The 12,909-nt window shown below is 39.7% G+C and overlaps 1 protein-coding gene across 2 annotated transcripts in view; it reads left to right on the top strand.

The window, feature by feature from the left end:
• ZFYVE26 (zinc finger FYVE-type containing 26) overlaps positions 1 to 12,909 on the top strand; it is a 244,083-nt gene that overhangs the window by 50,704 nt on the left and 180,470 nt on the right. For both annotated transcript variants that reach the window (XM_033951453.1, XM_033951454.1), the window contains exons 11-14: positions 3,228 to 3,320; positions 7,578 to 7,646; positions 9,420 to 9,571; positions 11,135 to 11,327. In XM_033951453.1, the coding sequence (XP_033807344.1) occupies positions 3,228 to 3,320; positions 7,578 to 7,646; positions 9,420 to 9,571; positions 11,135 to 11,327 (507 nt within the window). The remainder of the gene's footprint in view (positions 1 to 3,227; positions 3,321 to 7,577; positions 7,647 to 9,419; positions 9,572 to 11,134; positions 11,328 to 12,909) is intronic.

Genomic DNA, 12,909 nt, shown 5'->3' on the forward strand with positions numbered 1-12,909 from the left:
GGAGAAACCTTGATAAAGAAGAAAAAGAGACTAGATAAGCATTTGGAATCCATTGAAGCATGTGGTGCTTGCCAGTGGTGTGAACATCTAATAAATGGTCCTACTTGGACTGATCCTCAAATGAACATCTGTATTAAAACCTATACACCTGGATCCTGTCTATCTCAGAATATTGTGTATGCTATTGTCTGTCCTGTGCGCTCGTGTATATTGGGAGAAGTAGTCGGACCATTAAGACCAGACTAATGGAACACAAATTGAAGATCAACACCAATTCTGAAGAAGCCTCCCTTGTTGCCCATTGGGTGGAAAAAGGACATGCTCTTAGTGACATTAAATGGCGCATTATAGACTGTGTGGATAGTGGGTAGTTGGGTGGCAATATTCAAAATCATCTTAACGATAAAGAACTGTGGATTTTAAAGTTAAACACGGTTGAACCGTATTTCTATTATCACGGGCCGTATCGAAGTGGAAGATGATATCTTTTTCCTTAAAGGACCCACGGCCACAAGAGGACATCCGCTGAAAATCAGGGGTGAGAAATTTCATGGCGACACCAGGAAGTATTTCTTCACTGAAAGGGTGGTTGATCATTGGAATGAACTTCCACTGCAGGTGATTGAGGCCAGCAGTGTGCCAGATTTTAAGAGAAAATGGGATAGGCATGTGAGATCTCTTGGGGGAAGAAGTTAGGGGGCTGGGTCATTAGAGTGGGCAGACTTGGTGGACCGTGGCCCTTTTCTGCCGTCATTTTCTATGTTTCTAAGAAGTTGAGTGGATGACGCTGATGTGATCCTCTGATTTTCCCTTTAAACCACATGATCTCGGCATTGCTTAGCTGGTTTAAAACGCTGCGGCCATTTTCAAAATTCTGTTTGAGCCTTTAATATGCAGTAGAAAGAAAAAGGGTGAGTTTCCCTAAATCACTGAATTGGACTTTAAAGTTTAATTTGTACTTTTTCTTCTGTCTTAGCTTTGTTTGATATATATTCTTTATTACTCTTAGGGAGAGTGTGCCTTGAAACAGCCCTAGTGGTGAAACATGATCATGTCGGCCTTTTCATTCCCTCCCCGACGCGACCAAAGCTGTTTTTTGCTTACTAAAGTAAATAAGTATGTTTGGAGAAAAGCTATTTATTTGACTACCTTGAAGACAAATATACTAAAGACAACTGTGTTGTACTAAGATTTTTAAGCACATCTTTGCACTTTAATATATATTTTAAATTTAGAAAACCCCAAAAAACAGGACTAATGATAAGATACTGTGGAAAAGCATTCCAGCTACCTTGGTCCAATAGGTGTTACTTGTGAAGTCCTACAAAAAAAACTCTGCACTAATGTGATTTTGTTTGATAGAGTGCTCACATAAGCAATGTCTATCTATTTTGTATATAGATATATACAAAACTTGGAGGAGCTGATTAATATGTTTTGAGTGAATATATAGCCATCTTGTCATGATCTCCTAGTTTTTCTATTGAAAATATGGAGGCCAGTTTTCACTGACATGACAACATAATGTCAAAGGCACAACTTATCTTGTCACTGAAAATATACTTGCTACTGTGAACAGATAACTTGTCCATTGGAAGTTACATCTGCTATTTTGTGTGGTCTGATTTGAGGCTTTAGTTATTATTCTGCATTACCAAATAACTCTTGTTATTTTACTGAAGGTTCCATTTTGTGCAATGGGATCTAGGGGCTGCTGCAGAAAGCTACCGTGAGTTTCAGTTCACAATTAGCGAGCACTTTATCTGCTCAATAATGGCCATTGTATGCAAAAGGATTTCTGGCTGGTTTACTCCCACAATAGATATCTGCACATAGCATGTTAAAATGTATGGTAGATAAAAAAACTTATTAGTTACTCCACGGCAATGCAGGGCTGTGTGCTAATGTCTGCTACAAGTCATAGAACCAGAAACCTAACATCAGGTCTGAGGTGGTCTAGAAGGCCCCCCTCCCCTTGGTCTACATTGGGTCTCATCTTCCTCTCCTTTGACATGATCCACACACCACCAGAAATTTAAAATAAACTCCCTCTGATACCTTCCCACTCCCTTATTCCAAAACAGACCCCCCCAATCCCCCCTCCATGCCCTCCCCTGTTCCCTACTCCAAACTTACCTACAGCACTAAAATCCAACCTACCCACCCCTACCGTAACACCTTGTAGAGCGAGATTATCCTACCCCCTCCTACATTGTAGAGAGACTATGTGGAGCGGTGCTTGGTGCTAAATGTATAATGGAATCTAGGTGCTCAGGTTCTGTTATTGGATATTGGTGTAAGTCGGTTTCTTCATGCTAACATTTAGGTGTACCAACTTATAATATGTCAATAACGGGCATAAATGCACATGCCTAAATGTATCTTGTAAGTGCAGCTATTCTATAATGTGTGTAAATCCTTGGCACATTCATTCCCTGCTCAGTGTGCCACCCCTTGCTTTACACACCATGCAACTTGTATGCTCATAGAATAGTATTTAGCACTTACACACATGAATTTTACATTCATGCGCTGAAGTACCAGAATTCTATAAGCATGGTATGCAAATGATCTTACATTTAGCCGCTGAGAACGGTTATAAGCTTCTGTGGGATATCAAATTTTAATAAACATAAACATAATCCCAATTATAACTACTGCTACCAGCCTCAACTAGAAATACGGTAGATCAGCTGTTCATTTGTAGGGTTTTGTTACTTTACAGTATCTGGCAGTGGAGGAGTTTTGTGTTAGTGGTACTGAGGTGAATCAGAATTTAAATATATATTTGTTTTATACAACCAGCTGTAAGGGAAACCTCAATAGCTGCATGAGGTAAAAATGTATTGATGTTGACAGTAAGTTAGTATGAATTTGCCTACCAGCCAATCCCATATTGAAAGCTATATGCAACACATTAGTCCCAATTATCATACAGCCTGTATTTCTTTAAGAAAAAATAAAATTTAATCACTTTAACAGTTTATTAAAAAATAAACTTTGTTTAAGAATATTTTGTATTTCTCTTGCATCACTGTTGTGAAATATTTAGGATTTTATTTTTGTTCAGCTGTGAATTTTAGTGTTCATTGTGTCACATGTATGAATATAATCTCAGGTATATCAAAACAGAAAAAAGATTGAGAACTATGGATTTAGAATATGGTTAGGTACATGTACTATTTATGTAGAGAGAATATGAGACTAATATTGTCTTGCTGTTTCAGAAGAGAAGCTTGCTTCTGCCAGGAGATTGCTCCCTCGAACAAACAAACGCTCAAACCTTAGGAAGCGAAGTCGGACACCAAAGGACAAAATAGGTCAGTGTTGAAATAGGCTTTTTTCATGGTCTCCTCAATCTCAAGTCTAGTTATATATTTCTTTATGATTTTCCTCTTGATTCTTAATTTCTGCATTTGGACTGGGATGGAGCATAGTAGTACATGGCACAGCTAACTAAGCGTGTTCCAAAGTCACTCATCTCCATCTTGAACCAACAGTAGCATACTCAGTACTTCCCTGATGCCACTAATTGCATATTCAGTATGGTTCTTAAGAACATAAGACTTGCCATTCTGGACCGAAGGTTGATCAAGCTCAGTATCCTGTTTCCAACAATGGCCAATCCAGGTCCCAAGTACTTAGCTAGATTCTAAATAGTAAAACATGAGCGGTGTGCATCCTTTAAATAATTCCAGAAATATGCTGGAGAGTAATTAAAAACCAAAGAATTGCCATACTGGAGCAGACCAAACATCCATCAAATCCAGTATCCTGTTTCCAACAGTGGCCAACCCAGGTCCCAAATATCTAGCTAGATCCCAAGTAGTAAAATGGATTTTATGCTGCTTATCCTATGAATAAGCAGTGCAATTCTCTAAGCCATCTCCATAATGACCTATGGACATCTCTTTTGGGAAATTAGCCAAACCTTTTGTTTAAACCTTTCTAAGCTAACTGATTTCACCACATTCTCCAGCAACAAATTCCAGAGTTTAATTATATGTTGTATGAAGAAATATTTTCTCTGGTTTGTTTTAAATCTGCTACTTAGTAGCTTCATGGCATGCCCCCTACTCCTAGTATTTTTGTAAACAAGCAATTTACATCTACCCTTGTATTAGCAAAACAAGACATATTTCCTAAATAACATTGTTTTGATTCCTTTCCAGAAGATTCTAGAATCTGGTATGGCACCTAAGATTCTGACAACATCTTTGTCTAGTTTTGCTGCTTGGAATGACAGTAGGCCTTCTAACTCTTTTAGCCTTTTTGATTTTTTTTTTTTTTTGAGGGGTAAATAAAGGGATTCATGTTTCCCCAAGGCCTTTTGCTTCTTTAAGTGCCAGGCTGCTATTCAGGTAAATTGTGGCATCCCTATAGTACTTTAAACAACAGACAATAGAATTTGAACAAGATTCAACCATTTACTGGGAACCAGTTTGTTTTTAGGTAGGCTGGTGTTATAGAAAATATTAATTTTAGTGATGTATTTTGTATAGTTTGAAACAGTTTTGTCATTGATGCGTGACATGGTAGGTTCAAGATGTTGCAACAATCTAGTATTCCCAAGATTGGGGACTATACTAGGAGATGAAATTGTGGCTCTTCAAAAATTTGTGTATGTGTCTTAGGTTGCGCATATCCTTACACCCTGAACACAGAAAGTTTCTTCATTTTTGTGTGGATCAGCATTTCCAGTACAAAGTTCTACCATTTAGCCTTGCTTCCTCTCCAAGAGTATTCACAAAGTGCCTGATGGTGGTAGCAGCAACCCTCTGTATTCACAGGTGTGTTTCTGTATCTGGAGGATTGGTTGATGAAAGCTGCATCATATCAAGCAGTGCACTGAGCAACACAAGTGACCATAGCTTTTCTCCAGCTTTTAGGGTTTGAGGTCAGCTTTCCAAAGTCTCATCTTCAACCCTCTGAAGTGTTGGAGTTCATATGAGTCGTACTCAATACCACTCTTCTACGAGATTTTCTACTAAAGATAAAACACCTTACTTTAACTTTGGAATCATGTGTCCACTCTGCAATACATCTCAGCAAGCCAATTGATGCGTCTAATCCACAGTTAGTCACTCAACTTTATCTCAGATCAGCTCAGTGTCTCAGGCCATGAATTCTTTATCCCTTACCTCTTCATCAATCTCTCCAGTAGTGGTTGAATCCAACAAATCTCTCCAGAGGATTGCTATTTTACATCCCTCCACATCACAAAAACTCTGGACGTGTCCATGTATGCTTGGGGAGCTCATGTAAATGGTCTCAGGATTCAGGGCCTGTGGTCTGCTCAAGAGAAGACATTCCACATCAACCTGTTAAGACAAGGGTCTCAAAGTCCCTCCTTGAGGGCCGCAATCCAGTCGGGTTTTCAGGATTTCTCCAATGAATATGTATGAGATCTATGTGCATGCACTGCTTTCAATGTATATTCATTGGGGAAATCCTGAAAACCCGACTGGATTGCAGCCCTCAAGGAGGGACTTTGAGATCCCTGTGTTAAGAGTTGTGGGAAATTAGCAAAGCACTAAAAATGTGTTTCAAGATAATCTCTCCCATCAGGTTCTCCTTGTTTGCACAGACAACCAAGTAGCCATGTACTACATCAACAAGCATGGAGGAACAGGCTCTCTTCCTCTGTGTCAAGAAGCCGAGCACATTTAGAACTGGGCAATTCCTTGAAACTTATTTCTCAAAGCCATATATGTACAAGGGAAACAGAATGCTCTAGCCCAGAAATGGGTAACTCTGGTCCTCGGCCGGAATCTAGTCGGGTTTTCAGGATTTCCCCAATGAATATGCATTGAAGCAGTGCATGCAAATAGATCTCATGTCTGCTCTAGCTAATAAGCTCAGCAGATTTCTAAAGCCGCACGAATGGAATCAACTCCAAAGTCTTATGCCAAATCTCACTTTGGGAGACTCCTCAGATAGACATGTTTGCGTTTCCCCACAATCACAAGTTGTCTCAATTCTTCTCTAAACAGTACTCTCTCTTCATTTTCTTGAGGTTGATGCATTTCTTTTGGATTGATCACATCAGTTCCTATATGCTTTTCTACCAATTCCTCTGATCCTGAAGACATTAGTCAAACTCAAACAACAGCCAGCCACCTTGATCCTGATAGCTCCTCGGTGGCCCAGACAACCTTGGTTTTCCCTTCTACTTCAACTGACTATCAAAGATCCAAATCCATTACAGATCTTTCCATCTCTACTCACTCAGTCAAGAATCTCTTTTACTTCTATTATACAATCTGCAGTCTCTGCACCTAACAGCTTGGTACCTCTCGACCTGACTTCAGTAGATTTCAATCTTTCTGACCCAGTTCAAGCCATTATAGCTGTTTCCAGAAAGCCTTCTACTCAGCACTGCTATCAACTCAAATGGACACGCTTCACTTTGTGGTGTAATCTCTATCACCTGACTTCTTACACATCTTGCATTCCTTCAGTATTGGACTACCTTCTCCATTTATGCAACTCTGGACTTAAGACCACTTCGGTTAGAGTTCACCTCAGTGCTATTAGTGCTTACTATGCTCCTTTCAACAATAAACCTCTGGCTACTCATCCGCTTGTTTCCCGTTTATGAAAGGACTCTTGAACTCGATACCTCCACTAAAACAACCTTCAGTTATCTGGAATCTTAATATACTTCTCACCAGTCTGATGAAGCCACCTTTTGAACCTCTGGCATCTACTCATCTTAAGTTTCTCACTTGGAAAGCGGTCTTCTTGATCTCTGTCACTTCTGCTTGTTGAGTGAGTGAACTTCAAGCACTTGTTTGTGATCCACCTTTTACAGTGTTTCATCATGACAAGGTGGTTCTCAGAGCTCATCCTAAATTCCTTCCCAAGGTAGCCATGGAATTTCATCTGAATCAATCCATTGTGCTTCCTGTCTTCTTTCCAAAGCCTCATTCTCACCCTGGAGAAACTGCTGTTAAGAACATAAGAATTGCCGCTGCTGGGTCAGACCAGTGGTCCATCGTGCCCAGCAGTCCGCTCATGCGGCGGCCCACAGGTCAAAGACCAGCGCCCTGAGATTAGCCCTATCTGCGTACATTCCGGTTCAGCAGGAACTTGTCGAACTTGGTCTTGAAATCCCTGGAGGGTGTTTTCCCTTATGACAGACTCCGGAAGAGTGTTCCAATTTCCTACCAATCTCTGGGTGAAGAAGAACTTCCTTAGTTCGTACAGAATCTATCCCCTTTCTTCTTTCCAAATCCTCATTCTCACCCTGGAGAAACTGCTGTTCATACATTGTCCTTGCTTCCTTTTCCTTCCAGTTCCCTTTCTTGGAGCAGGCACTTGCAGCAACTCCAAGCAGCTTCTCCCTCCAGATTTTATTGAGAGGTATCACTAATGTTGCCATCTTTGTTGCTGTGAATTTCCAGGTAATGTGATTGAAAAGGTACTTTCCCACAGTTACTCTTTTACTATTTATAAAGTTTCAGTGTGTGGTTAAACTTTCATGAAAGTGTATGTTGAGCTACTATATTTTCTATGATGACTATTTTTGTCACACAGATCTACAGTACTAACTTTTTTTTTTCTTTATACCACAGACTGTCAAGAGGGAACACAGCAAATATTGATGGAAAACACAAGTGGTGAATTAAGCACCAGCACATCAGGTACAGAAGACAGTCTCCCTCCCCTCCCTTTGCAATTTTTGTGCTAGCAAAAGATAACCTGCTAATAGCACTGTAAATTCTTAAGCTGAGAAGCTGTTTCCTGGCTTACGAAATGGCATGGGTAGAAAAGCAACAGAACACTAACATTGCTTTTTTTTGTTTGTTTTATTTAATACTTATGTACTACACCTCAAGACTGCTTACTGAAATTTGATGTATGTAAATAAAGTTAAAAAAAACCCCAAAACAGCTACTTTAAAATACTAGATGGCATATGTTCATCATGAAATAAAAGAAAAGAAACTAGATTGCAGTCTATAACTCACCACCTGTTTGTACAAAGACTAATTGAAGAACCATACCAGTCACAGGTGTGTACCCTTCTTGTCCTACATTCACTCTATCAAATAAAAGTTATGACTAAACAAACAAAGTAGAATTTGCCTCATTAAATTGAGGGGGGAGCGTGGGATGTGTGGAGTGCCTCGAGGATCAGTGCTGGGGCAAATTTTGTTCAATATATTTGTAAGTGAAATTGCTGAAGGGCTAGAAAGTAAGGCTTGCTTTCTTAAAATAGAGTTCATGTTGTAAAAATTTTGACTTTAATGGAGATACACCATGAATTGTTTTGTGGACTAAAGGCACAATCTTGAAGGATATTTTGGATGCTGCCTGAAGTCAGTGAAACCTAGACACAGGAGAAAAATGATCATGAAGCCTTATCCTTCACCATGTTAACAATAATTTTTTGGACATACCATAATTTTTTAAGATGTAATTTTGGATACCTAAAGAGAGTATTACAATAGTTCAGTTGCTTTACACTAACCAGGTAGACCACAGTCCTGAGATTATATGAAGACAAATAAGGTTACAAATATCTAAGGCAAAGATGCCAGAAAGAAGTTTCAACCAAATAATTAATGCAAGACTAAAAATTAAGCTTTGCATTTACGGTATGCCCAAATCCTAACTTCATGAACACCCAGGGAATCGGGTGGAGAGAGATCGACAGATTTTTTTTCTCACCCATAGCAAATCAGTCTTATGGGCATTCATAATCTGTTTTGTGCCATTGTCAATTAGAATATTAAACTCAAGAACAATAGTAATCAAAAAAAATCAAACTATAAACACACTTACTATAAAGCAAATGGTGAATGAGTATGGCCTATCAGGTCTTCATTCTAAATTCCTCAAAGGTATATCCAAGCTTGTGCCATTGTCAACCATTCCATTGCCACTCTCACTGAGAGATGATTCCTTGTGTAGGGCATGTGCTGTCTTGCATGACTGAACAGTGGATGCTCAAAATTAAGCAAGGATTACTGTTTCAAACAGAGCATCTTTAATGGCACATTGTCAACCTAGGGTAAGTGTTAACCCTTTCAGGACCAAGGGACATATTTGTCCCATAACTTTAAAATCCTATACATTTTGATTGAGATAGTCTACAGTTCTAAATTTGATATGTACGGATTCCATATGATACTGCCTTTATGTAAACAAACTGGTTCCGACATTCATTCATTAGCGTTGTTGCTAGATTGACGAGAAGATTCACTTGCCACACTGTCCATAAGCCAGAAGTGTGATTTTTTTAAATAAAAATAATGATATTTCACAAAAAAAATCAATTTTTTGGCATCTGCAAGCCCTTTTTACCATAAAAATGTCGTCAAAACCACAAAAATTGGCCTACGATCCTTATGGTCTTGAAAGGGTTAATGGTCTTTTTGTACCTTGTTTGTTTTTTTTTGTTGTTGTTTTTAGAGGGGAGTGCCAGCACTCTGTCTGGAAAGAGTGAGAAGGAATGCAGAACACAGCTACCACAGCACAGCCTGCTCATTCCTATGATGCTATCACCACCTGAATCCCTCTTCATTTCCTGTATCTTAAGAGAAAATTTTGTTGAAGCACATCAGGTAACTGAGCAATCAGCAGTGGGATTTTTCTATGGGATTTATTCATATCAAAAGTTAATTTTGGCTAATTACAGATGTGAAATCAGACTTGGATTGTGTTCTTCAAAATATCACCAAAGGGGAGGAAGTGATGTCATGCCTCACGATGGATATATGAGCTTGGTATTCTAGCTAGCTAGCTTCAAGTTTCAAAGATTATTTTTCATTCGATATACCATATGTCAATGATTATTTAGACCAGTGGTTCCCAACCCTGTCCTGGAGGACCACTAGGCCAGTCGGATTTTTGGATAGTCCTAATGAATATGCATGAGAGAGATCTGCATATAATGGAGGTGTCAGGCATGCAAATCTGCTCCATGCATATTCATTAGGGCTGTCCTGAAAATCTGACTGGCCTGGGGGGTCCTCCAGGACAGGGTTGGGAACCAAGCGCCGTCCCACATGTACGTTGCGTATAAACATGCACAAATTCGATGATTGACGTGCACGATTATATGTAACGCGCATGTGGGATGGTGCTTGGCTACGTGAGCTCAGGGGTTCTCCAATGTGGTGAGGAAGGCTGGCTGGCGGACGGAAGAGGCATTTCCTTGAAGCAGCGCTGCCTGCAGCTATAAGTGCTCATTTATTGGGGGTGGCGCTCAGTTTGCGAGACAGAAGTTTGCTGAGTGTTTTGCTCATCTTGCAAAACACTTGCAAACCGCATTACTCACAAACCGAGGTTTGACTATCAGAAAAGGTCACGGAAAAGTTCAAGAAAGGGATAAAGACCATTCTCTTTACAGACTAACTAATAAAGCAGCATAGAGGAGACAGCTGGCTAGTCCACATTAGGAACACAACATAGAACACGATACAGGTATTATGTGTGTAAATAAGTAGGATTTAGCAGGAACATAGTGCATGATACTAGTATTATATGTGTATATACGTAGGATGATTGACTATATGGTATAAATGTGTACATATACATAGAATGATTGATTATGGTATAAATGTGTCTGTTTTGAAAACCATCTCAAAAAACGCTAATTCTGTATTGTAGCACCATTACAGAAGCTCATGAAAACCGCTCTGAATTGTCTTCCCAGTTATTAGTAACGGTATAGAAGTTTCGATAGCAATTTTGACAGTACTGTATAATTATGTAACTTTCCAAGAGATGTTTAGAGAGTTTCAGAAGCAAGAGACTTCTCCTTTAAGTGAACTTCTTTGTATAGAGTAGCTGGCACATATTGTGAATGGTGGCATTAATAATGTATAGAAGAAAAAGGTTCAGTAGTACATAATGTAGGCCTAGCTTAAGAAGAATTATTAAGAGTGCAGAAATTTGTGATATGATATGACTGCTGCTGTTAGCTATCTAAGCTCTATGCTAATATACTAATTTCCTTTCTGTATCTTCTTTACTAGTCTTTCAGATTTCAAATGTAGCAACTAAAACCTTGTTGATAAATTTTCTCCCCTTACTATTGCTCCAAAATGTTGCTGTCCTGTATAGTGTGTTAACCAAGAATTTCAACTTCACTTATAAACTAATTGCAATGTTAAATCTTATAGGTGGCCTTAATGTTCAATCTGGAATCCTCTGTCTGCTATGGCGAATTGCCCTTTATGGAGCGTTACCAGGAAGTGTTGAAAGATCTAACAAGAGTAGAGCAGAAGATTGAAAGCCAAAGCTTGGATAATAACAGTAGGAAATCTGGCAGTGGGTGCTCTACCCTGCAGGCCATTGGGAATGCAGCAGCAGCAGGTATTGGCTGGGCCTCTTCAGTCTCTTTGTGTTAAGCTGAGGATGGGTTTTCATGGTGCACTGTTGATTTACAGAGCAGTATTTAGAAGATCGCTAATACAAGTCCAAAAATTATTTTGTGGAATTATTTTGGCTGATTCATGTGTGAGTAATAATTATGATTTATTTTTTATTTTTTTTTTTACTCTAGCTCTCTTTTATTGTAAACACCCCCCCCCCCATAAACAATAGCAGTAACACTGTAGTGCTTTATAACGTTTATTTTAAAAAACCAAGCTGGAAACATTGCTATTACCCCACCTACTCCACAACCCCACATTTCCTCAGTAGTTGACCCCAGGAACTTTGTGCCCCTTAGAACTTTCCCTTCTTCCCTTCCTCCAAGCTGAGAACTGGATCACACTCCATCCAAACTTATTCTTAATACTATTACATACTTAGCCACTACTCCAAACTCCTTTTTAACCTGACAATGGCCTAGATAGAAAAGTGTAGTAGTAATACCATAGTAGTTGAACTAAGCAGGGTCGGTAAGATCGTGTGGGTCTGCTGCGGTCTGATTTTTGACTGATTCCAAAGAGCGAATGATGCTCAAACAAGTTTGCATGCAGATTATTTGAGCGGAGGTTTGTAGTAATCCCCATCCAATCCCGCCGATGAATCGCTGCGAGAGCAACTCACATGCACAGAGCTGGCAGGGGAAGCTTCGAAGCAGCCTAGAGGATTGTACAAAACAGATTAAGATCTGAGCACTCCCTCCATTAAACCTCCTCCCCCAACTACAATGTATAGATATCTCTCATTAAAAGCTGTAGCAGCAGTAGTATCACCAAGATCCCCCCCTCCCCCCCTGCCTTCTTCCCCCTCCGTTTAGCCCACTTCAACCAAGCCATCCCATCCCATCCCACCCCTCCCCTAACCCACTGGTCACCCCAAACCTTCTATCCACCTGATCTATCCCCCTGTGCCCTCCCAACTCAACCACAAATCCCCAAGACTTCACCACAGCCCCTATCTCAAAAAGACGGACCATGTAAGCCCGTTCTACAGAAAACTTCACTGGTTGCCAATGGAGGCAAGGGTCATCTTCAAGTTTGCCTGCCTGTGCTTCAAAACCATAACGGGTTCATCCCCGATCTACCTATCGCACCATTTTGTATTTCCAGGCACCTCCCGCACACGTAATACCTACCTATTTGCTTTCCCCTCCATAAAGGACTGTATCTACAAGAGATTTCTTGATAGAACACTGTTATTCTAAGCTGGCAAATGGAACAAATGTCTAACCATCCTCATTTCTAACACACCCTCCTACCAAGCCTTCAAGAAATCAATCAAAACCTATCTCTTTGACAAATTTCTCTGACTCCTCCCTGCCTTGTTTTTCTCTGATATACTTATTGCATATCCGACTACTCTACCAATGTAATTGACAATAATCTCTGTAACATCGCTGTCTGTGTAGAGTCTCTTCCTCTGTAAACCGCTCTGTACTGCTTCTGGTATTGCAGTATACAAAAATAAAGTTATTATTATTATTATAGCGGTGCTATATTATTATAGCAGTGCTATATTATTATGG

This window comes from Geotrypetes seraphini, chromosome 7 (genome assembly GCF_902459505.1).
Source record: "Geotrypetes seraphini chromosome 7, aGeoSer1.1, whole genome shotgun sequence".
NCBI classification, from domain to species: Eukaryota; Metazoa; Chordata; class Amphibia; order Gymnophiona; family Dermophiidae; genus Geotrypetes; species Geotrypetes seraphini.